Source organism: Nannobrachium achirus (genome assembly GCF_963921795.1).
Source record: "Nannobrachium achirus genome assembly, chromosome: 15".
Taxonomy (NCBI): Eukaryota; Metazoa; Chordata; class Actinopteri; order Myctophiformes; family Myctophidae; genus Nannobrachium; species Nannobrachium achirus.
Genome location: NC_137822.1, coordinates 50,377,889 through 50,404,129, shown reverse-complemented (window position 1 = coordinate 50,404,129; position 26,241 = coordinate 50,377,889). Strand labels below are relative to the sequence as shown.

Here is a 26,241-nt window from a genome sequence, read left to right as displayed (position 1 = left end):
GTGAATTTTTTTCTTTTTTCTTTTTGTTTATTTTATTTTTATTTCGTTGCAGAGTGACGTGAGTGAGAGGAAAACAACTGGGTGAAATCTGCCAATCTCAACAGGAAACAATGGTATCTATCCACGAGTTTCCAACGCCCCATAATGCATTGCGCAGCCGCTGTACCGAGCTTCCGGCGTCGCAGCCGAGTGTGATTTACAAGCTCACAACAGGCTGCATCTGCGACGCGAGCTTGTATGTCTGCTGTTAAACCGGAAGTGTGGTCCAAACAGGTCCAAATAATCTCCAGTAAACTCCCGCGGAAACAGGTGGATATCCTGAAGATTTGTACCTTGAAGTAGAGGCAGATATTTATCACCATATCACCCACTCTACCTTGAAGTAGAGGCATGCGTTGAACAGCGTCTCCGTCCTCCGGCACTTGTTGTTGGAACACATCATGGTGTCGTCCTCGTCGGGGCTTTGGTCGGGCGAGCACTCGTCCGCGCTCTTCAGGGCGTCGCTGGACGACCCGTCCGTGTCCGGGACGTGTCCGTGGACGTGTCCGTGGACGTGTCCGTGTCTCTCGGGGTCCATCCTGATGGACGTGGGCTGTTTGTCCAGCGGGAGAGGCTCCGCCTTCCTGGACAGAGAGGCCGCCTCCTCCTGGTCTGTAATATTAAGGGTAATAATAATAATTATTATTATATTAAATAAACTTTATTTGTAGCCCTGAAACATGACAGTTGTGTCATACGGCCGTCGTGTTTCAGGGCTAGAAAGAAGCATCCTTTCCCAAGGCTCCTGTGCGTCACAATACGGGCCGCTCAACCAGAATTACGTGCCGCTCCCGAAATGTTTAATAAAAAGCATGATAGTTTTCAGTTTTTTTCATGCACATCAACCCCATCTATGGGTTGGGTCAGGGTTTATGGGCGCGTAACGCTATTCCCAGGTCTCATTGTAGTCCGAGGCTAACCTGACGACGCTGGTGAACGCTAACCTGGTGAATGCTAACCCTAATCCTAAACCCTAACCGGGCTACTAAAATGGTTACATATCGGCACTCCGTCACATTGCTATTCTGACCACCTAAACCTAACCATAGCGCTAACCCTAACCTCAGTAAAACTAACACTGGTGAATGCTAACCTGGTGTTTGGAATGGGGATGTGTCAGAATGCAAACCTGTCACCGCTGTAAATGGGTTAACGAAGTAGAAAAGAAAAGTAAAACCTTAAAACAACATTAAAGACGTTTAAAGCGTCACATATGAGCTTCTTGAGTAGTGGTGTCAGTTCAGAAAAAGCTAAGGTATGGCAACATGACACGCGCGCAAGACACCAGTCATATTGCCATACCTTAGCAACAGGCACGATACATTTACTTTCTTGGGCTGGATATGGCAGCCTGGAACGGTTGTTCAAGTGCAACTAAACTTGGCATGTTAGTAAACGTTCCACAATTAACAATAATGAATTGCACCTGTGCAGCTGACCTGCGGAACCTAGGAATATACCATTCTGTCAAGATGGGGAGAATACAAGTGTGGAGAATATCATTATAATACCTTGTTAAAGTGACCATTTTGTTACATTTTGCATTTGTAGTTATTTTACTGTAATTTAACAACTTTTATTTTCCCCTCTGGACCCAGGGTATGGCAGCTGCATACCCCGGCCATACCCAACTGACGCCCCTGTTCTTGAGCTGGTCCAGGATGTAAAAACATATTAAAGACGTTTAAAGCGTCACCTATGAGCTTCTTGAGCTGGTCCAGGATGTCCTCGCTGGCCCTCCTACTAGGAGGACGGTAGTCGGTCACCAGGTCAGCCAGAAGCTCGTCCAGCTGCTCCAGGCTCTGCTGCAGAGACGCGTTGTTGTCCTGAGTCTTCTCCTTGTTGGCCGCCGAGGTGGCGAAGCAGGACGACATGCTGCCACGCTGTCCTGAGGACTGGAGAGATGTTTAGATAAGATAGGTAGGTAGGTAGGTAGGTAGGTAGGTAGGTAGGTAGGTAGATAGGTAGGTAGGTAGGTAGATAGGTAGGTAGGTAGGTAGGTAGGTACACATGCTGCCAAGCTGCCCTGAGGACTGGAGAGATGAGATGGATAGAGATAGAGATATAGGTAGGTAGGTAGACAGATAGATATCTCTATTATCCCACGAGGGGAAATCAGTCGACCAAAGGCAGCACACGTATATCCACGCAGTGTGTTATATTCTGGCTTTGCCAGGCTAAGTAACCAGTAGTTCCGCCGATTTAAAACGAATCCAATACGGAACTAAAACTTCCTATGTTTGGCCGCTAGTTGCGCTGTTTTCCCCCCCGCGAGGTACCAAAAAGAATGTGTCTACATTGGACCCCATTCGTTTTCCCCTTTGATTTTCTAACCTTAATAAACGTCGTCAACGTCCTACTTTATGGTTCCTGTCGCTAGTGAAAAACTGCCTTTCAATCACCATGATAAGCGTTTTGTGCAAATATGGTCCCATTTATGTTGAAATTGATGATAAAGTTGCGGGGGGCGTGGCCAACTAAGCTGATACCAGCCAGCTGTGTTCTTCTTCGTGTGCTTTATTTCGAGAGGCTCCGAACACATTCTCCCAAGTATCCCTGCGGTTCCACGTGACCGTTGGCAGCCAATAGCATTCCTTATGCTTCCTGGGGTACAATTCAAACAATGATGGTGACACCCATACAAGGGACAAAAAAAAATAATTTTCGCAGCATAGAAACCAATATGGCTTCGCTTCGTCCATATTTTTCTACAGTCTATGTAAGTACCGCTTACCTCTGGAGCCACTGCGGCGTGTCTGGAGTCCAGGATGTCCCAGCTGGCAGAGCGTCCGTCCGGGGCCCTGCCCAGGCCCTCCGGGGCCCTGCCCAGCCCGCTGGACGGGCGCAGGTCGTTGTCTGTGATGGTGATCTCCGGCGTGACGAACCAGTGGCGGCCGGCGGCGCTCCCGGAAGCCTCCGTGGGACTCTTGTCCATCAGAGAGTTGTCGGACATGGAGAGGGCGGCGTAGCGACGAGGCGAGCTGGACAGGTTCACCACCACCGGCTGGGGCTTGTCCTCGTGGACCGGACCTTTATCATTTATACAGCAAAATCATATACATTATTACTATTATTATTATTTTAACAGTTCTACTGCCAGATGTATTACTCATTTCTTGGGGCTGGTGCCAGCAAAAAGCAGCTTACCTTTGCGATGTTATAGAAAATTATCTATTGATTATTTCCATACTAATTAATTTTACAATGGACCCTCATATGTGTACTTTAGCCAAACTGGCGGCAGAGGGCAGCCTTATGCAAAGAATTAATTGTGAATTGGGCCACTCCGCTTGCCATCCATTCAGAGCATAGAAATGCATTTTCTAGATCAGATCCACAGCCAGGAAGTGATTTGGGACTCCATCATTGGCAACGTGCAGTGGATTTTCGAGAGCGGCATTACGGGAGATGTTTGTACTGTACACGGCGGCGCGACCCCTCATCTTACAGCTTACAGTCATCAGACGAGGTAAAAAGAACGAGCCGCATTGGCAGCGCGCTTGGGTCAAAATTGGGGCGAAAGGGAACGTCCGTAGCAGTAAAAGAGTTAATACATTTACTATAAAACCTCTCCAAATTGTCAATTTAGTTTTTCCTTTTGCTGTTTGTTTTGTTTTGTTTGTTTTTTCTGTTTTGCTTCTTGTGTAATTGATGCAAAGACAAAATATGCTTCTTTTCACTAAGCTATATAGCAATGTTAACTAGTTTTCTTCCAGTTTTGCACCGAGTGCCACGCTGCGAGCTTGTAGATCTGCTATTTTTTAATAATCGTGGAAAAAGTCTTTGAATTATTTCTAATCCTAAGGTTTTTTTGAAAAACCCGTTTCTATAGGTCTTTCCCCACTGCTGCATTTTTCGTTTCGAAATGCGTTTTTCAGGGCAAGGAGAGAGAGAGAGATAGAGAGAGAGAGAGAGAGAGAGAGAGAGAGAGAGAGCAAGGGACCGAGTGGTGCGCGAAACGGGCGGTAGTGTGCAAAACGTGACTGACGTAACGTGAGGTTGATATTTTTATTTGCGCGCTCCGAAATTCACTCCGATATTCGGCCCGAAAAACGCAGCAGTGTTCAAAGACCTTTAGCTCTCAAATACCTGGAACGCGCCCGAGTCGCGTTAGATTTTAACCACTTTAACCATTATTGTATGCTTTAACCTTAGAAAAATAGCAGATATACAAGCTCACAGCGCGGCACCGAGTGCCGCGCTGCGAGCTTGTAGATCTGCTATTTTTTTTAAATCGTGAAAATGTGTGCAAGTCTATGAATATCTTTGACCCGATCTTTGACCCGACTACTAAATCCTTCCTCTAAATCAGTGGTGCTCAAACTTTTTCATGTCAAGGACCCCCAAAATTACATGCATTTGGCCGCGGACCCCCATCTCAAAATATGTTGTTCCAGGGACCCCCCAGAAGCAAAAAATTTGAGTTACAAATGTTCGCTTTTAAATAGATACATTCAAAGACTTGCAAAGAAAAATCTGGATTTAAAAAAAAAATAGCAGATCTACAAGCTCGCAGCGCGGCACTCGGTGCCGCGCTGTGAGCTTGTAGATCTGCTATTTTTCAATAGTTAAAGTAGTCAATAATCCTGGGCCTGAATGGGTTATATCGGTGGTGCTCAAACGGTTTCCACTGACCGGCGGCGGGGGTCTTCCGGGGGTCCAGCAGGTCGTCGTAACTCTGTCCACGGTGGACGGAGGACCGCGGCTGCTCGCGCTCCGTGTGGCCCGAGGACAGGATGTTGTCCCAGGACCGCGAGTAGGACTTGGAGTCGCTGCCGATCCGCGGTGGCTCCACGCAGGGGGCGGGGCTCCAGTGGGGCGGGTCCTGTCGGACCCTGGTGGGAGTCACCTGCGAGCAGAGATGCAAATCACTCTTTAATTCATTCATTGAAAGTCCATAACCTTATCGAACGATTATAGGGGCCACACAATAAATGGTAAATGGTGCATTTATATAGCGCTTTTTATCCAAAGCGCTTTACAGAGATTGTGCATTACATTCACCCATTCACGTACACATTCATACACCGGTGGCGGAGGAAACCATGCAAGGCACCAACCTGCTCACCGGGAGCAATGTGGGGTTCAGAGTCTTGCCCAAGGACCCTTCGACATTAACTCAGGGGGAGCCCGGATTCGAACTGGGAACCCTTCGGGAACCCTCCGTGCTCTAATAACGGTTTCTCTACCCCTGAGCTATGCTTTTATATATATATATATTTTATATAAATATTGATCCATAATACGGTTTTATTCAGGTTTTAGCCTAAACAACCACTCAGATATTGAAATGTTCATGTTCTGTCTGTCTCTTATTCCAAGCCGTTTCAGATGCAATAACAAAATGCCCTTTGTTGGCAACGGGGCGCCGTCTTTGGGCAAAAATTGGAACGTATCGTTCCAATTTTAGCACCATTTTACCCCGCCCACCCCATAGTCTCAGTAGAATATAGCCTCCCAAAGACTACCGCCCCCTTCTCGAGGGGGCCCAATAGGAAACTAGAAAAATATTGTTCCTTCGAAACAATTGTGGGCTCGCTTCAAGCCAGAAAACAATGGCTATAAAAGCACAAAATGTCAAGATCGCAGGCAGTGCTCTCTTTGACGTTACTGACATCAAAGTTTGTCCATTTTGTTCCAAAAATGTGTTGTGCAAAAGTTGACCCGCTGGTGGCGCTATAACAGGCCAATGTGAGAAGGTTGGTATCTGTTCCTTGACCTATTGGGAATGTGCTTGCAAGATTTCACGCACATCCCAGGCTGTGTTCATGATTTGAGGTGTTTTTGGCTTTGGACACTTTATCGCTGCTTGCAGCTATATTTATTATTATTATTTTATATATTTTTTTGTGTGCACTTCATAGGCATGTTAGATAAAGGTCCTTAGATTGTGTGTAGAATGTTTCATGCAAATTGCAAAATAAATCCTAGAATAAAAACGGGTTTAAGCGTTTTACAAACTGCTCAAAATTATATAGCGCCCCCCTTTGGCCATTTGGGGTAAGATTGGTTTCAGTGATATTTGAACTAACCCTCTACACTATTTTGTCATGAAAATGTGACTTTGCATGTATGTTTTAGAGGCAGAAGAATAATTTGCATAAAAATGCAATATTGTTTGAATTATTTAAAAAAGCATGTTTCAATGTTAAAGAAATCCGATCTGACAGATCTTTAGATATCGGTCCAAAGTTCACGTAAAAAAAGTTTTGTGCACGTGACGCGAAAATTCCAGAATAAAAGCGGGTTTACGCGTTTTACAAACTGCTCAAAATGGCGGAAAATTGAAGGGCGGAGCTTACTTAACAACGACACAGATGTCTTCCTCTTGAGTCAAAGCACGCGTGTAACAAGTTGCATGTCTTCAAACGAAACGAGTCATGACTTATGGCCGTTTGAAGTTTGAATTTTCAGACGCTTCGTATAGCGCCCCCCTTTGGCCGATTGGAATAAAATTGGTTTCAGTGATACTTTGACTAACCCTCCACATCTTTGCCAAATGCCATGAAAGTGTAGCTTTGCATGTATGATTTAGAGGCCGAAGAATAATTTGCATAAAACCGCAATATTGATTGAATCATTAAAAAATTATATTTCACTTTAAAAAAAATCTGGTTGATCAATCTGACCGTATTGGTCCAAAGTTCATGTGAAAAAAGTTTTGTGCGCGTATCGAAAAAAACCCAGGAGGAGATAGATTTTTACTGTTTTTCATATAATTCCGAATTGTGGGAGACCTAAAGGTCAGAGGTCAAAAGTTAGATGGTAAAAGTTGTTCGGCATGAGGAGACGCATACGTGTATACAGGTTTCATGGCTGTACCTAAAACACAGCATGAGCTATACCTGTTCAAAGTTCGCACTTTCGAAGGCTTCCTACAGCGCCACCATTTGGCCGATTGCTGTAAAAAATAATAGCACACTTCGCCACTGTAAACTGAACACATTGATGTTTTTATTTTCATTTTCTCACTAAGTATGTAGGAGTAGAAAGGAACCGAAGTTCCCGTCTACTGATTGCCTGCCTGATAGATAAATAAACTAGAAATACTGTTCCTTCGAAACAGTGTGGGCTCGCTTCCAACCCAACAAATAGGATACTTTAAGGTACTGTAAGGTACAATACCTTACAGTATTGTACTGTACCTCACTATACTGTACTGCACCTTACTGTACTGTACTGTACTGTACTGTACTGTACTGTACTGTACTGTACTTTACTGTACTCTACTGTACCTTACTGTACTGTACTGTACTGTACCTTACTGTACTATACTATACTGTACTCTACTGTACCGTACTGTACCTTACTGTACTGTACTCTACTGTACCTTACTATACTGTACTTTACTGTACTCTACTGTACTTTACTGTACTCTACTGTACTGTACCTTACTGTACTTTACTGTACTCTACTGTACCTTACTGTACTGTACCTTACTGTACTGTACTTTACTGTACTCTACTGTACCTTACTGTACTGTACTTTACTGTACTCTACTGTACCTTACTGTACTGTATTGTACTGTACCTTACTGTACTATACTATACTGTACTCTCTACTGTACTGTACTGTACCTTACTGTACTTTACCTTACTATACTGTACTTTACTGTACTCTACTGTACTTTACTGTACTCTACTGTACTTTACTGTACTCTACTGTACCTTACTGTACTTTACTGTACTCTACTGTACCTTACTCTATTGTTTTGTACTTTACTGTACTGTACTGTACTCTACTATACCTTGTACTGTACCTTTCTGTACCTCACTGTACTTTACTGTACTCTACTGAACCTTACTGTACTTTTACTGTACTCTACTGAACCTTACTGTACTGTACATATTCTATGTGTTCTAGAGGTGTATATTGAGTGCATATACTGTAGGTTAACAATCCCAGATCACATCTGTCCTCCACTATGTCTATAACCAAGGCGTTCTTCTATGTGGCCACTCCAGACTGAGGAGTGGAGCATGACTTTTATTGTGTTTGTGGATCTGATTTGAAAATGCATTGGTTGTGATATCTCCCTGACAACCAACAACAACCACTAATACGGCTGAGTGTCCCTGCGGGTTCTAGGATATATACTGTAAATCCCATTGCCCGGGATCCTAAAACCTTATTCTTTTTAACTAAAATTTCTAAAACACTACAAAACATGTCTCAAAGACAAATACAAGCAAACGTCTCCACAGTAACACAGTAACAGTTGTGTGTGTGTGTGTGTGTGTGTGTGTGTGTGTGTGTGTGTGTGTGTGTGTGTGTGTGTGTGTGTGTGTGTGTGTGTGCACGCGCGCGCGCGCGCGTGCGTGCAAGCGTGCGTGTGCGTGCACATTGTAGATCAACTTCATAGCAGTATTAAGTGGTCCATCTATGTTTTTTTTATTAATAATAAAATCTGCAAAGTAAGAAGTAACTGAAGCTGTCAAATGCTGTATTTATAGCAGAATATAGTATATGTAACAAAAATGGAAAGTAGAGTAAAAGTACCTCAAAATTGTACTGTAGGTACAAGTACTTGTATATACTTGACTAAATGTACTTGGTTACTTTGCAGCACCACAGAACAGCCAATGACAGACAGGCCTTTAATCACAGCTGTTTCAATCAGTAGAGTGGAGAGGGACATTTATAGATATTTGTAGTTTTAACTCAGGATATATACATCACACAGCTTAGATATTTGGATCAAATCAGAGAGCAGACCTGTGTGAACGCAATGATATAGATAGCATATCTGAAGTGTGAACACTGCAGCCACAGCGCCTTAACATAAACATGGGTCTATTATCCTTCTCTCCACTCTGTCCCCACTCACTAAACCCATTGGAAATGCATTGGGTGCTTAAAGTTAAACATTTTTATTTTTTTATAATTATTCTACGAAACATTTCAAAACGAAAAATACAAGCACACGTGTCCTCAGTAAGCTGAACACATAAAAATTTGAATGGTGTTGAAAGGTGTAAGCGTGTAGGAGATGAATCGCGCCAAAGTTTTGAGGAGATACTGACTGACTGACTGACTGATAGATAAATAAATAAACTAGAAATACTGTTCCTTCGAAACAGTGTGGGCTCGATTCCAACCCAACAAATAGGATACTTTAAGGTACTGTAAGGTACAGTACCTTACAGTATTGTACTGTACCTTACTATACTGTACTGCACCTTACTGTACTGTACTGTACTGTACTGTACTGTACTGTACTGTAACTTACTGTACTTTACTGTACTCTACTGTACTTTACCTTACTGTACTTTACTGTACTCTACTGTAACTTACTGTACTTTACTGTACTCTACTGTACCTTACTGTACTGTACTGTACTTTACTGTACTCTACTGTACCTTACTGTACTGTACTGTACCTTACTGTACTGTACCTTACTGTACTGTACTTAACTGTACTCTACTGTACCTTACTGTACTATACTGTACTGTACTGTACTCTACTATGCCGTACTGTAACTTACTGTACTGTACTCTACTGTACCTTACTATACTGTACTTTACTGTACTCTACTGTACCTTACTGTACTCTACTGTACTTTACTGTACTCTACTGTACCTTACTGTACTGTATTGTACTTTACTGTACCTTACTGTACTGTACTCTACTGTACCTTTCTGTACTGTACCTTTCTGTACCTTACTGTACTTTACTGTACTCTACTGAAGCTTACTGTACTTTTACTGTACTCTACTGAACCTTACTGTACTGTACATATTCTATGTGTTCTAGATCTACATTTTTGATTCTGTGTTTGGGAACCAGCAACTGTCAAATGGACTCCAACTGTAGTGGAGTATATTGAGTGCATATACTGTAGGCTAACAATCCCAGATCACATCTGTCCTCCACTATGTCTTTAACCAAGGCGTTCTTCTATGTGGCCACTCCAGACTGAGGAGTGGAGCATGGCTTTTATTGTGTTTGTGGATCTGACTTGGAAATGCATTGGTTTTGATATCTCCCTGACAACCAACAACAACCACTAATATGGCTGACTGTCCCTGCGGGCTCTAGGATATATGGCTATGGGATTTACATCCCATCGCCCGGACTTGATTCTTGATCACAGCTGTGTAATCAGTAGAGTGGAGAGGGACATTTATTTATAGTTTTAACTATAACTATAGTTTTATACATCACACAGCTTAGATATTTGGATCAAATCAGAGAGCAGACCTGTGTGAACGCATTGATATAAATAGCATATCTGAAGTGTGAATATTGCAGCCACAGCGACTTAATATAAACATGGGTCCCTTTCCTCTGTCTCACTCTGTCTCCACTCACTAAACCCATTGGAAATGCATTGGGTGCTTAAAGTTAAACATTTTTATTTTTTTATATTTATACTACAAAACATTTCAAAACGAAAAATACAAGCACACGTGTCCTCAGTAAGCTGAACACATAAAAATTTGAATGGTGTTGAAAGGTGTAAGCGTTTAAGAGATGAAGCGCGCCACAGTTTTGAGGAGATACTGACTAGTATATATAGAAATAAATAATGAAGATAACATACGTGTGCTCGCCTTCCAGGCAAGCCCACAATAATGACAATAACTAAAGTGTGCTCGCCTATAGGCGAGCCCACAATAAGCCCAATGGTGACCTAGACTGAGGGCAGATTTCAAAAGAGTGCCGTTCAGACACGCCCATTCAGAAAATCACTGAAATGAAAGGCAAGGCTTAGAGTTAATGATTTGGGGCTTTTGGAGGGCTGGAACACACAGATCAGATCTGTGTCACTTGCAAACGCAGTGTGAAAAGTCGGGCCAAAAGATCAGATTTGAGAACCAAATGGGATTTGACTGCAGTGTAAATCCAGCCTGAGTGCAGAGGGCCAATCCTTCTGTAGCACCGGCCCACAGGGCAGAGAGACATCACATGATGTCGCTATCGGACAACGATCATTATCTCTCCGATGTATCGGTCGTTTTTATAAGTAACATTAGACCACCATTTGATGACATTTAGCCACTCAGACCCAAAACTCAAAAAGGTTTTGAAGGTAAGAAGTTTTAGAAATGTAGGCTATTTATTATTATTTTATAGTATTACAAAACATCGGTTAAACATCGGCAATCGGTGGTCTACTCTAGCACTCTCCATTGGCAAACATCGGCATCGGTCAAAAAATATAATAATAATAATAATAATGTATTGCATTTTTATAGCGCTTTTCTAAGCAAGTTGCGAACTCAAAGCGCTTTACAACGGTCCATTCATTCATACATTGGGAGGTGAAGCGGTGAACTGTCAACGCCAGCGTCCTCACTTCACACATTCACACACCAATGGTGGCAACTGACAAGCTAACACCATTGGAGGCATATTTCTGGGGGCGTTATTTCGTCTTTCTCTGGTGTTGTTGGTGTTACCTCCATGATGTTTTCAAACATTTTCTTAAACTATACACCCATAACAAGAATATGCCTACAGTTCATTATAATGACTCTGTCTGTGCTAGTGTGCTTCTGTTATGTTTCCAATGGGACTACAGTTCATTAGAATGACTCTGTCTGTGCTAGTGTGTTTCTGTTATGTTTCCAATGGGACTACAGTACATTATAATGACTCTGTCTGTGCTAGTGTGCTTCTGTTATGTTTCCAATGGGACTACAGTTCATTATAATGACTCTGTCTGTGCTAGTGTGCTTCTGTTATGTTTCCAATGGGACTACAGTTCATTATAATGACTGTCTGTGCTAGTGTGTTTCTGTTATGTTTCCAATGGGACTACAGTACATTATAATGACTCTGTCTGTGCTAGTGTGTTTCTGTTATGTTTCCAATGGGACTACAGTTCATTATAATGACTGTCTGTGCTAGTGTGTTTCTGTTATGTTTCCAATGGGACTACAGTTCATTAGAATGACTCTGTCTGTGCTAGTGTGTTTCTGTTATGTTTCCAATGGGACTACAGTTCATTAGAATGACTCTGTCTGTGCTAGTGTGTTTCTGTTATGTTTCCAATGGGACTACAGTACATTATAATGACTCTGTCTATGCTAGTGTGCTTCTGTTATGTTTCCAATGGGACTACAGTTCATTATAATGACTCTGTCTGTGCTAGTGTGTTTCTGTTATGTTTCCAATGGGACTATAGTACATTATAATGACTCTGTCTGTGCTAGTGTGTTTCTGTTATGTTTCCAATGGGACTACAGTTCATTATAATGACTGTCTGTACTAGTGTGTTTCTGTTATGTTTCCAATGGGACTACAGTTCATTATAATGACTCTGTCTGTGCTAGTGTGCTTCTGTTATGTTTCCAATGGGACTACAGTTCATTATAATGACTGTCTGTGCTAGTGTGCTTCTGTTATGTTTCCAATGGGACTACAGTTCATTATAATGACTCTGTCTGTGCTAGTGTGTTTCTGTTATGTTTCCAATGGGACTACAGTTCATTAGAATGACTCTGTCTGTGCTAGTGTGTTTCTGTTATGTTTCCAATGGGACTACAGTACATTATAATGACTCTGTCTATGCTAGTGTGCTTCTGTTATGTTTCCAATGGGACTACAGTTCATTATAATGACTCTGTCTGTGCTAGTGTGTTTCTGTTATGTTTCCAATGGGACTACAGTACATTATAATGACTCTGTCTGTGCTAGTGTGTTTCTGTTATGTTTCCAATGGGACTACAGTTCATTATAATGACTGTCTGTACTAGTGTGTTTCTGTTATGTTTCCAATGGGACTACAGTTCATTATAATGACTGTCTGTGCTAGTGTGCTTCTGTTATGTTTCCAATGGGACTACAGTTCATTATAATGACTCTGTCTGTGCTAGTGTGTTTCTGTTATGTTTCCAATGGGACTACAGTTCATTAGAATGACTCTGTCTGTGCTAGTGTGTTTCTGTTATGTTTCCAATGGGACTACAGTTCATTAGAATGACTCTGTCTGTGCTAGTGTGTTTCTGTTATGTTTCCAATGGGACTACAGTTCATTAGAATGACTCTGTCTGTGCTAGTGTGTTTCTGTTATGTTTCCAATGGGACTACAGTTCATTAGAATGACCCCGGGCCTACTACACCGCCTACTACGCCGCAGGGTTTCTGTTATGTTTCCAATGGGACTACAGTTCCGTGCAGCAGTGGCTGCTTCCGATACTCGCCTGCCGTTCCAGACTCTATATAGCATTCGGAGATTGTGGAATAGTTGTCTGGCTACGCGAGACTACTACCTGTGAGACGTAGGAGGCGGGGTTGGTGGAGTACCTACCTGTGAGACGTAGGAGGCGGGGTTGGTGGAGTACCCGGACACCTCTGATCCGTACCAGTCGTCGCTGTGCGGCTGCACCACCCTGGCGTGGCGCCGGCCCTCGGTGTAGTAGGCCCGGGCGGGGTAGTGGTGCTCCGGCGGCAGGCCGTACACGTCCTCGGGAGGCGGGTAGCAGAGCCGCGGCGGCGCCGTCTGGATCTGGTACATCCTGGGGTCGTCCCCGTAGAAGGTGCGGGCGGGCGGCGTCCGGATGATGAACGGCCCGCCGTCGCCGCCGCCGCCGCAGGGTTTACCGTAGGCGCTCTGCCCCGGGTACGGGTATGACGAGGAGGAGGAGGGGGGGGGCTCCACCTCGGTGAAGTAGGGTGCGGTGGCCACGGCGTGGACCAGCCGGGTCCGGGGGTCCTGGACGTACTGGACCTTAGGCGTCAGGTTCTGACCCGACATGAAGCACTCCTCTGGGAAGTAGGAGGAGGGCCTGGGAGGGGCCGCCGACACGTACCTGGGGATGGAGTTTGTTAACACATTCCTTGCCAAGGCCCGAGTTTCCAGAGTTTTCCTGTTTTTTTTTTTTGTTTTTTTTTTTCAATTTGATTTTTTCAAAATTATTTTCAAAAATGCCTAAAACATATTAGGCATGATCGCAATCGCAAAATTGCATGTTTAGCCCAAGCCCCCAGAACCCTGGGGGCGCCCTGAAACCAAATGGACATAACACGCCAGGTACTGTACAGTTTAATGCTGAGGAGCGTTGGTCTTTTGAAGAGGACACATGAGCTAAAAGGAGGCTGCACTCAGTTACAATTGTCATTGGGTAGCGGAGTAACTTAACGGATTAGTTTTTCAAGTCAGTAACTAAAGTAACATAACGAGTTACTTCAAAATGTAACGATACCCAACACTGCCCATAACAAACACATCTTTCAAAATGGCAGCCATGTTTGTTTGTTTTGTCTGACTTTGAAGGCTTCTATCTCATGAATGCCTGAACGGATTTCCAAGCGGATTTTTTTGTTTGAAAGCTGTTAAAAAGTACTACACATATGGTCTAGGCATGGGCGTGCACGATCCGTTTGATTGATTGATTGAAGAATTTATTAGAAGTTTGCAATAGAAAAAAAGTACAGTTTCATGACAGTACAAATCACTGGTACAAGGTCAACTAAAAGGAGATCCTAGAAAGCCGAGGCTTATTTCCACAGGAACCACACTTTAAGTATCTCATATAACATTGAAAGACAGACGGATAGAACATAGTACTTTATCTAGGATAATATCAGTTTCAAAAGCATAACATCAAATACAAAAGGCAGAATACAAAGAAAAAGGGGGGGGGGAGCATGGGGGCTTAGTCTATTTACAAGTCACGGGTAGCTGCTGTCTGAAGGTGACTTTTCATACCAATTTTGAAGGAGGCTAGGGATTTGCTCTCCTTTAGGGCTTGTGGAAGGGCGTTCCACATGTTGATGGTATAGCAGGAGAACGAGTTAGCGCCTTGTTTAGTGTTAAATCTACGCTGATGATGATTAGTGGAGCTGCCTCTGGTGTTATGATCGTGAACATCCTTGACCTTTAAGAAGTAGTTTGTCAGGTACATGGGAATCTTGGAGGTGTAGTGTATCTTGTACACCAGGCCCATTGCAAGATGCTGTACTCTGTCAGCTACTTTGAGCCACCCCACGCTTTCGTGGTGATGCTCGGTAAGGTGGGTCAGAGGCAGTGACGGCTCCAGAAAATTATGACTGGGGGGGCTATGGGGGAGCCGACTTTTTTAGAGCAGGGGCGAATGAATTTTGGCAACAAATAATAATGAATAACACTAATACAACAAACGAGATTCAATGATCCTAATTTAAGGGGCCACATAAAGAAAATACACGTTACAAATTGTTTATTGTTAATAATAGGGTTGTCAGTCGATTAAAAAATGTGATCCCATTAATCGCATGATTGTCCATAGCTAATCGCACGATTAATCGCAATTAATCGCATATTTTGTATTTGTTCTAAATCTACCTTAAACAGATATTAATACTCATATCAACATGGGAGTAGACAAATAGTATACTTGCTTTATGCAAATACAGCATATGTATTATTATTTGGAATAATAACAAATACTGTCCATAATACGCCTAACAAACATACAACAACTTGAGAAAATATCTGCTTCCATTAGGACAGATTAATAGTGAAAGGACCACCGCTCATCGAGGTGCTGCATGCCTGAAGGTCTATGACCAAAAGCTTGCACTTTAATAACTGAAAATAAAGAACATGATTTTGCTCACTTTTGAGTGTGCGGAGGCTCCCTTGAATCTTTCATTAGGACAGATTTAAAATAAACTTGGCATTCAATCACTAAACCTCAGCATCCCTATTCTAAGGGGATATTCACCAAAAGTAGCAGATTTAAAAGCTCATTACAAGATGCTACAAGAGCTTGTAGATTGGCTATTTTTGGTGAAGAGAATTGGTTTATAAATATAACTCAAGTACAGTGCAACTCAGGGGTGTTTTACAAAGCAAGCATGAGGCATTAGAGGGTCTGAATTGGTTTAACTGAAGTAATATTGATACATTCTAAATATTATCAAAGTATTCTGAGGCACCCTGGACTGGTGTTATTGGGCACCCTAGTTCACTATGAGAAACCCAGCTGTTATGATGTAGAGTGTACTAGAGACACTGATGGCTCGTTGAAGATGTGTGGCACACAAGCCATAGTCAGCCAGACTTGCCGGATTTGGGCCATAACAGGGCCCAAACCTGTTTGCCACTGAGGCAGCCAACTGGTGACACTCTTAACTGCATGCTAACCACTGTATGTGGGTTCTCTGGCTGTTGTTGCAAGCATTTGGTGGTCACTGTTAGCATGTTGGTGCGGGGGTCTGGGGAGGCAGAGCACTGTATAATAAAGGACGTCGTAGGCTACTATGTGCTCGTGTACAATTTGGAGCGTTCCTATTCTTGGGAGCGTGTGTGTGTCTGGGGCTCGCACTGCCGGCAGATGTGCCGTTTCAACACTTCGGTATTTGATGCGCGTGACGCCGTGAGCGGTGATATTGTGGTTGTCTGCTGCAAAAATCTCCGCCGTTTTGTCTGTCTCATACATAGAGTTATGGGGTCTCATACTATGACTAGCCCTGCTGCTAGCCGCATCACACACTGACTGACTGTTTATAGTTTTGACAGCCACCAGGAAGTAGACTAAATAGTGTTACATTTTCAGGAACCAATCCAAGACTACCCCTAGCAGCACGCAAGATCATGTGACATGCAGACTCATAGCAAAGAATTATCTTTATAGAAAATACATTTTATTGTATGATTTTACATAGAAGCAAGTCCATTTTCTTTCACATATTTATTATCTTTTATTTATTTATTCTGTAAATATTTTTCATTACAATTGGGTCTGTGGGGAGGGGGGGCTGAGCAGGGGCTAAGCCTCCACTAGAGGGGGCTAGAGCCCTCCCCCGCCCCCCCCCTCCCGCCGTCCCTGGTCAGAGGAGGGAGACCAAGCACAACCCTAATTAGTTTGTTTTGGGCTGTTTGGAGCTTTAGCTTTAAGGCAGCTGGGGCGTCGCGATACCAGACAAGGACTCCGTAATCAATGAGGGGCCCAATAAGAGCACCTCCTAGTGTCTTTCGGGATTTAATATTGATCAGTGGGGCAACTCTTTGCAAGAAGCGAATTCGTTGATTGACTTTATTGATTACCTTGGTGGTCATTTTTTCACTGGATAGGTTAGCCTCCAGGATGCAACCCAGGTAGCAGATGTGGTTTTTTCTTTCTATCACAGTGTCACCTACTTTAATTGTGAAGTTCTCAACTAGGCTAAGTTTCTGACTAGATCCAAAGAGGATACATTCAGTTTTGCCTAGGTGAATTGAGAGTCTGTTGTCATTGAGCCAGGTGCAGATCTTGTTAAGTTCACAGTTAAGGGCCTTTTCAACCTGCAAAATGTCTCTGCCTGAGACTAGGAGAGCCGAGTCATCCGCGAACAGAAACAGATTGCAGTCACAAGCAGATGACATGTCGTTTACGTATATTAACACCTTGACGTCCGAAATAGAATGGTGGTTGGTAGATTAGCCGTGACATTTCTATTATTGTATTGTGATCTGAGACATAATATTATGTTTATAAACATGACCCCGCAGCCCCTCCATCTTGAACAGCGCCGCTGTTTTTTCTTTTTTTTTTTTTCCCAGGCCAGTAACTCACCATGATTTTCTCGATTTCCGTTGGGATAGAATGGGGGTTTTGGCCGATCGTCGATGTCCCCGTGCGTTTCGCGTGCGCGATCCTTTCACGTAAATGTCCCCGCAAATAGTCCATGTGTGACTGAAGAACAGAACTGAAAAGTTTCGCTAGCATAGCCCCAAGCATGGCTGCTGTAGGAGCTCGAGTGTGCAGACAGCAAACGGATGGCTGGGAGTAGCCTTGGAGAAGGAGAGGCGCTGACGTCACCTCTGCTTCATGCACGGTCTGCATGAGCTATCAGTGTACGAGTGGTGACTAGGGAAGGTTAGACGATCGCCGATTTTCGGATCAAAAGCTTTTATTCCGGTTTTAAAGACAAAGTCCGGGAATGTACGACGTGGCTGAGAGTCCCTGGGGGGATGTGCGATATAGTACGGTTTTAACATTAAGGGGCTCCCCGTGGCTTAGAAGGTGTTAAGAACAACAGTGGTCCTAGTATACTCCCTTGAGGTACTCCACAGTTTACTGGGAGGGGGGGGGGGGCAGGGTTCCGTTGACTTCCACCATCTGTTCCCTCCCCACCAAGTAAGAGTGCATCCATCTCACTGCTGTGCTATCAAGACCAATAGCTTTGAGTTTTTCAATCAGAATAGAATGATCGACGGTGTCAAATGCCTTCTGGAGGTCCAGCATGACCATGCCGCAATATTTGCCATCGTGAATTTCACGTTTGATGTAATCATTCAAATAGATGAGGCATGTATCTGTGGAATGGGACTCTCTGAAGCCAGACTGGAACTCGTAGATCAGTTTATTCTCTTCAAGATATTTAGCCACCTGTTCATAGACAATTTTTTCCATTACCTTAGAGATGGAACTAAGGATTGAGATTGGCCTGTAGTTGCCAGGGTCAAGTTTACTGCCTTTTTTGTGCAGGGGGGTTACCTTGGCTAATTTGAAGTCCTGGGGGACATAACCCTGCTTGATAGATAGATTAATAATATGGGTAATGATTGGGCACTAGAAATTTAGGAACGTGGCAGTGTGTGGAACTTGGCGGGACATTTTGAAAGGGCAATCAATGTGTTAATTGTTATTGATAATGAACACCTTATTGCAGGGTTCCCCAATAGGCGGCCCGCGGGCCATTTGCGGCCCGCGGGGGGCTACTGTCTGGCCCCCACCAACCCCAGTAATAATGGTGGTATAAGAGCAGCAACAACACTAGTATATCGTCGTTGTCGGGTGGAAATCTCGTATCTCCAAATGTGTACGTTCTTTCGCAAATCATACAAGGCCGTTGCACAAAAGTAGTGGAAACAGCAGATTTGCAAGCACACAACGCCTCGCGGTGCGAGGCGTTGTGTGCTTGTAGATCGTCTGTTTTCACTAGTTTAAATCATTTTTAAAATGATAAATGCAAAACGAACGTTTTTTGGACATACAAGATTTTCACCCGACAACAACGATATGTGAACTGTCGCTGGAGTAGCGAGAACGCCACCGTCGCCCCCAGCAATGTTGTGGCCCTCAGCTTGGTACCCTAGACATGATTCAATGTTGTGGCCCTCGGCTTGGTACCCTAGACATAATTCAATGTTGTGGCCCTCGGCTTGGTAACCTAGACATAATTCGGCCCTTGGGGAAAACTAATTGGGGAACCCTGCCTTATTGACTATGCTTATTGAGCCGGGCTTTTATCCAGCCCACTACTGAGCGTTTTCTAATATTTTGTGGAAAGACGTGAGACGGCAAATTCTGAACAGAACTGGTATCTTTTTTTTTATTGTCCAGTTGTTGTGACTGTGAGTTTGTGGCTGACCACCATCTATGAAGATGACAACTGACAAAAGTAAAACTTTTTTTGCCTCATTAAAACAACCATTCACTAAAGGACAACTTTCTTTTTTTTTTACAACAAGGGTTCATATTTTAGATTGTAATTATAGAAAAGATGGGTGTTAAAATGTTTTCATTTACTGCTTTCTATTTTTTTTAGCCATTTTAGTATATTGATTTCAGTAGGTGGGGGAATGCGTACAAGTGGTTAAATATGTCTTTTTAGACACAATAAGCCCACAATTTCTTTGTTACTATTTACACCAGCCCACATAAGTTAACCTGACTTGCGTCAGAAGGTGGCAGTAGTGCGTAGGCTACCGCTCTACTTTACCATCTGAGATCTCTCGGTGGGAGTTGATAACGCTTGTAAAGCCCCGGGCCAGACCAATCAGCGGCAGCTACGGGCGGGCTCTGAGCGGCTCTGAGCCAATAGAGTCTGATTGCAGACCACGTGGAAACCCAGGAGGCGGAGTCTTGGTGTAACGTCATGCAGACAGGCCAATATGAGTGGTTGGAGTTGGCACTCCCAGACTGTGACAGAGAGACGGCCACATCCAATCACCTGCTAAAGAATTTCAAAAAATGGCCCGCCCCTTACATCGAGTCTGCCCGAGAGATCTCAGATGGTAAAGTACTGCCACCATCTGACGCAAGTCAGGTTACCCATAAGTCACATCTGCTCATGAAAGATTGCAGTGCATCTTGGGAATGGGCTTATGGTGTCTAAAAAGACATATTTAGCCACTTGCATGCACGCCCCCAACCTGGGGGCGTGCAAATCAAAATCGTTAAAATCACTAAAACAATAGAAGTAAATAAAAACATTTTAAGACTCATCTTTTCTTTTCTCTAATGACAATGTAAAATATGAACCCTTGTTGTAAAAAAAAACAAAGTTGTCCTTTAATGTGCAATAAGTGTTAAATGGCTTTATATTAGGAATAGTACTGTAATATCTTTTTCATCGTCTCTTGTCTTGTTTAAACATAACGCCATGGGCCGCTGTGCCCAGTGCTGACTGATAATCAGTAATTAATGATTACCCGGCATGTGCTATGGAGTTTGTATCAGGCTTGTGTTTTCCAGCTCCATCCCTAAACGTACCTGGCAGGTTCCTCGGTGTAGAAGTAGCTTCCCGGCGTGCCGGGGCCGGGGCCGGGGTGCCCCCGGTGCTCCCGGCCGTCGTAGTCACCCATGGGCGACGGCATCCTCTGCATGCTGATCTCCACAGGCTGCAGGTACGTGTTGGGCATGCTGCGCGAGTACTGCTGCCCCGCGGCCGGGTGGCGGTACTCTGTTCCCAGAGAGTCAGTGGGAGTGGGAGTTCTAGAGGAGGAGGGTTGGAGTTAGGGTTAGCATAGTCTCGCGTGGCCAGACTGTTGCCTCCGCGATTTGGCCAAATGCTCCCGTCAACAGTCTGGAGCAACGGAAATAGAAACGATGAGTGCGAGATAAAGCGGACGTGACGCAACCGCTCCCTTGGTGCAGTAGCAATAACATGTCCTACTGGAAGCGTTATGTCTCCTTTCAATATTTCTGGGGGCGTTATTTCGTCTTTCTCTGGTGTTGTTGGTGTTACCTCCATGATGTTTTCAAATGTTTTCTTAAACAATACACCCATAACAAGAATATGCCGCTCGAATGACTTTGTCTGAGCTATTGTTTCTGTTATGTTTCCAATGGGACTACAGTTCATTATAATGACTCTGTCAGTGCTAGTGTGTTTCTGTTATGTTTCCAATGGGACTACAGTTCATTATAATGACTTTGTCTGTGCTAGTGTGTTTCTGTTATGTTTCCAATGGGACTACAGTTCATTATAATGACTCTGTCTGTGCTAGTGTGTTTCTGTTATGTTTCCAATGGGACTACAGTTCAGTTGCAGCACTGGCTACTTCCGATATTCCGTTCGGGAGCTGCCGTTCCAGACTCTATATAGCATTCGGAGATTGTGGAATAGTTGTCTGGCTACGCCAGACTAGGGTAAGCCGGGTGGCGGTAGGCCTACTCTGTTCGCAGAGAGTCAGTGGGAGTGGGCGTTCTGGAGGAGGAGCAAGGTTATTGGAGCTAACGGAAACTAACCAAATAAGGACAACTAAAAATAAAAAAACATTTTTGTTAAGTGAACTAAATAAAAACTTCATTTTGGGCGTTCTGGAGTAGAAGCAAGGTTATTAGAGTAAGCAAAAACTAACTAAATACCGACAACTAAAAAAAAAAAAAAAAAAAACAGAAATAGAATTAAACTAAAATGAAGCATCGTCACAAAAATCTAAGCTAATAAAAAACTAGCGAACCCGCTTAAAATAAAATAAAAAAAATCTAAACAAACTAAAAAATCCCAACCCATTCTCACCTGGAGTAGGAGAAATGTCGCGGCACGGTCAGGCTCCGCCTCCCCCCGCTGTGGTGCCTGTGGTGCTTCCCTCCGGCCTGGTGCAGTACTGCCCCCTGGTGGCTGGCCTGGTGCAGCAGCGCCGCCTCGTCGGGCTTGATGTCCACCCGGCAGCGAACGTGAGGGCTGGTGGCCGGCTTCTCTAGCCCCGCCTCCTCCGCGGGGTCGCCCACGTAGCAGGGGGAGTACCTGCTGGTGATATGATAAGGGTAATAATAAAATGATTTTTTTCGGGCTTGTAACCGGTCTGGAGCGGAATCCACAACACGTCATGTTGTAGTCCTCAAAGGACTACAATTTGCCGGAACTATCAAACCGGATTCAGTTTTAACCCAAAATAATCCCCTGCACTCAAGGACATACTTTTAGGGCCTACCTAATAAACTCCTTGATGCGGAGTAGTTTTGCTTTTAAAAATTTCATTTGGTATATGCATCTTTTAGTCGTAGCGACTAGAAAGACTACACTAGGCTACTGGAGCATTTTAACACATCTGTTGCCATGGCTTATTTCTGTCTGTACTGTGCTCTTGCCATGTTTTTGACCAACTTCGAAGACAGCCTCCACATTCAGTTTTATCGTGACAAAATCACACAACACATCGAATGAAAGAGGAGATTCTCTAGTTTCACCCGGTCCAAGAACCATGTTTCTACGATGTTCGCTTCTGTATTTATAGGCCAGACAAAAAAAAAAACGGCCAAAAATGACCCCTTTTTAGACCTTGTTTTGAGAAAAACAGCTTTTAGTGAATGATACTGTATCAGGCTGAAAACTCACTTGATCTTTTTAGCTTTGATTTCAATGACTTCAATATTGTATTTACAGTATTTTTCCTTCAAAGAAATACAAAAGAATAAGACAAATAAGTGTTTTTTATTTTGTTTCTTTACCGTTTTCAATCAAGTGTATTCTTGCTAGTTCAGTGTTTCTCTGGCTTGTTCACATTGTTTCTCACATTGTGTGTCTGCACGCGTGCATGCGTGCGCCTGTACGTGTGCACGTTCACAGTTCAGAGTCTGCATGCATGCTCGTGTGCGTGTGCATGTGCATGTTCACATTTCAGAGGCTGCGTGCGTGCACGTGTGAGTTGAGATGAGGCCGGTCAGAAACAGCAGGCAGGCCAAGGAAAGTTTTCAGTTCTCCAAAGGGAAGTCAGCAGGCTCCTCTGCACGAACCACTACCTATAAATATAGAAAAATAAAATCCATTTACAATACAATACAATGTGTCTCACACGCACGCACGCACGCACGCACGCACGCACGCACGCACACACACACACACACACTATTTCTCTCTCCCCTCCCTCTCTCTCTCTCACACACACACACAACAATAAATACTTTTTCTCTCTCTCTCTTCCTCCTTCCTCTTTCTCTCACACACAATACATTCTCACTCTCTCACTCACTCACTCACTCACACACACACACACACACACACACACACACACACACACACACACACACACACACACAGACACACACACACACACACACACACACACACACACACACACACACACACACACATACATTACATACATTTCTCTCTAACCCTCTCTCTCACACAATCAATCACACAGTCAATTCAATGGAGCTTTATCCTCCCTCCCTTTCTTTCTTTCTCTCTCTCTCTCTCACACACACACACACACACACACACACACACACACACACACACACACACACACACACACACACACACACACACACACACACACACACACACACAATAAACACTTTTATCTATCCCTCCAGCCCTCTCTCTCTCTCCCCCTCCCAGATGGGAGGAAAAAAAACACAAATCAATTTACACCTTTAGCCTAAAAGTTTTAGCAGACACATTTATCCTACCCAGAGCGATTTAGATTATAAAAAATAAATTGATTCATCTGACGATTATATAGGCTATATATATATAAAATACAAACTCACTGGAAAGTTGTGGTCTGGGTCTCTGGGAATGGGATGTGTGCCTTCGATCTCGCTGTGGTTTCCACTCTTCACCGAGTCAGTCAGGGGACTACACAACGCCTCCCCATGCGAGGCGTTGTGTGCTTGTAGATCGGCTGGCGTTGTGTGCTTGTAGATCGGCTGTTTTAGACTGCGACTTCTGAGAGCTGAATGGACTCGCGTTAGCGACTGGTTCCGCGCACCACCGCGACCAGCTGCTGTTGTTAGCGCCACCGTCTTTGAAGGAGGTGACATTGTTGTAATGAAATAGAACACGTTTTTTTGTCACAGTGACCCACTAACAGGACATTCACAGCAGCCCGTGATAGACTAGAGTGTGTTGTGATGATGATGATGATGATGATGATGATGATGAAGAATATGTTGTTTGTCACCGCGACCGACTAATTCTTGTGGGGGTCCGCTCACTATCCCGACGGGCCGCTGTTCCGGCTAGCGTGGGCAGGTTTTTAGTTACTGAGGTAAGGTTACTGAGGTGATGATGAACCACAATCGTTTGGAGTGGACCAGGAGGAACCAGGACATCACGGCGTGCGGACAATCGGTCCGGCCGACGGCTAAGCAGCGTGAGGACCGGGACATCACGGTGCGTGATCGGGACATCGTGGTACGTTGACCAGGACGACTTGACGGCGACCCGCGAAGGAGCCGTATCACGGCGTTTGGAACCGAACCGGCCCGGCTCCGCGTCACCGTTTGGAAGAGCCTGCCCGCTTGGAGTTGATCGGCGTCTAGAGAACCGAACCGGCCCGGCACCGCGACGCCGCTTGGAGAAGACTGCCCGTTTGGAGTTGATCGGGGACGGGGAGAACCGGCCCGGCGATGCGGCGGCGGCACCACAGCCAGCACGTTTGAGCCACTTACCCAGCGAACTATCACCGTTTGCCGTTTGGAGCAGTCTGCACCGTTGGAGTTGATTGAGCAGCGCTCAAACGGTGATCATGATGATGATGAGTAAAATGGATAGTCCCGCTGCTGTTGTAGCGCAGCGTCGCCATCTTTGATGGTGAAGTAGAAATTACAGCGACCCACTCGTTTGTTTGATGTGATGATGAAGCTGCAGAATAATGTAACGATAGGCAGGCAGACTAGAGTTGTTGGTGGGTGATGATCACAACACAAGTAGATAGTGTGTCACAAACACACACCCTGGCTGGCTTGCTTCAGTCCATTGGTTTCACTTCAGCAGGGGGTACACTAATCTGACAATGGCGCCATCGTGTGTAATAAAGGTGAAATTGACTAGCCTGGACCTTTTATATATACTCTATGGCCTGGACGCACTGAAAAGCATTTCGTCATAGCGACTTATTATGAATTTCATATTTGAGCCATTTGAGCCATGGTTTAGCAATATTGTGGTTCATGGGAAGCATTTGTCTTTGTTTTTGGTCACATTACTTGTTGAATATGTGATTTCTGACTTATTTTTTATCACAGAAGCAACAAACTTTGTCACAAGATGGGTGAGAGTGTAATTAACCTAATTAAGTAATTAAGGCCAAACTCGGGAAACTCGGGGTTGGCACAGCGGTCTATTTGAAAACAAACTCGGGAAACTCGGGGTTGGCACCATATGTGTTAATAGGGATTGGGGAAACAAACGGAGGGAACCAAATCAAAGCGCCGCCGCTTCTTCAAGTGGTTTCCGCGCTCTAGGCGGAAACCAAACCTGGCCTGTTGTGAACGAACACGCGAGGTTAGCTGGTAGAGGGGGAACGCTACAGGAAACTGCATGAAACAATCGACTAAAAGACAACATTGTTTTGTTTTTGTTTTTTTAACTTGGTTAAAGGTGTATTCAGTGATAATGAAAGTGGCCGGGGGTCATCTTGTCCCTTACTGGCCTTACAGCGTGGAAATGTTTATTTTTTTATAGCTTTTTTATACCATTATAATGTTCTGGTTTTGATCATTAGACCCAATCACTGAATATCGCTAGGCCTACGTCTCCAGCTTCAGGATATGTATGATACTGATTTACTACCAGACTGTGGCATTTTATGAGTTCAGTAGTTTACAATCGAGGCATTTGGCAGACGTTCTTAATTCAGAGCGACTGTGGTTCTCAACACTTTTATTTTGACCATCATAACTAAACATCACAATATAACTACGGCCATACTCTACCCTGATTGGTCGAGGACTGGCTGGCCACCTCTGAAACCCAAATCTAGCTATGATCGTAACACAGGCCATGGTGGAAGTCCTTATATGGTCGGCACACATTCTAGTGAGGAGAATCAATGGAAAATGTACCAATTATATTTTTTATTTGAATGAAATACAATCACTGAATATACCTTTAATATTTTAGATTGTAATTGGAGAAAAGAAAAGATGAGTGTTAAAATGTTTTCATTTACTGCTTTCTATCGCTTTAGCTATTTTAGTATTTTGATCTCAGTGGGTGCATGGGGGCATGCGTACAAGTGTCTAAATATGTCTTTTTAGACACAATAAGCCGGCAATGTCTTTGTTACTATTTACACCAGCCTCCATAAGTCACATCTGTGCAAAA

General features: G+C 44.0%; 1 protein-coding gene across 1 annotated transcript in view; it reads right to left on the bottom strand.

Annotated features, from left to right (window-relative positions):
- The window catches only part of LOC308299096 (apical junction component 1 homolog), a gene marked incomplete at both ends in the record, with an annotated part of 45,442 nt that overhangs the window by 6,505 nt on the left and 12,696 nt on the right, over window positions 1-26,241 (bottom strand). The window contains 7 exons of the mRNA XM_080742820.1: window positions 377-651; window positions 1,736-1,922; window positions 2,786-3,069; window positions 4,675-4,888; window positions 13,295-13,796; window positions 20,451-20,672; window positions 21,703-21,930. Coding sequence (XP_080598946.1) covers window positions 377-651; window positions 1,736-1,922; window positions 2,786-3,069; window positions 4,675-4,888; window positions 13,295-13,796; window positions 20,451-20,672; window positions 21,703-21,930 — 1,912 coding nt within the window. The remainder of the gene's footprint in view (window positions 1-376; window positions 652-1,735; window positions 1,923-2,785; window positions 3,070-4,674; window positions 4,889-13,294; window positions 13,797-20,450; window positions 20,673-21,702; window positions 21,931-26,241) is intronic.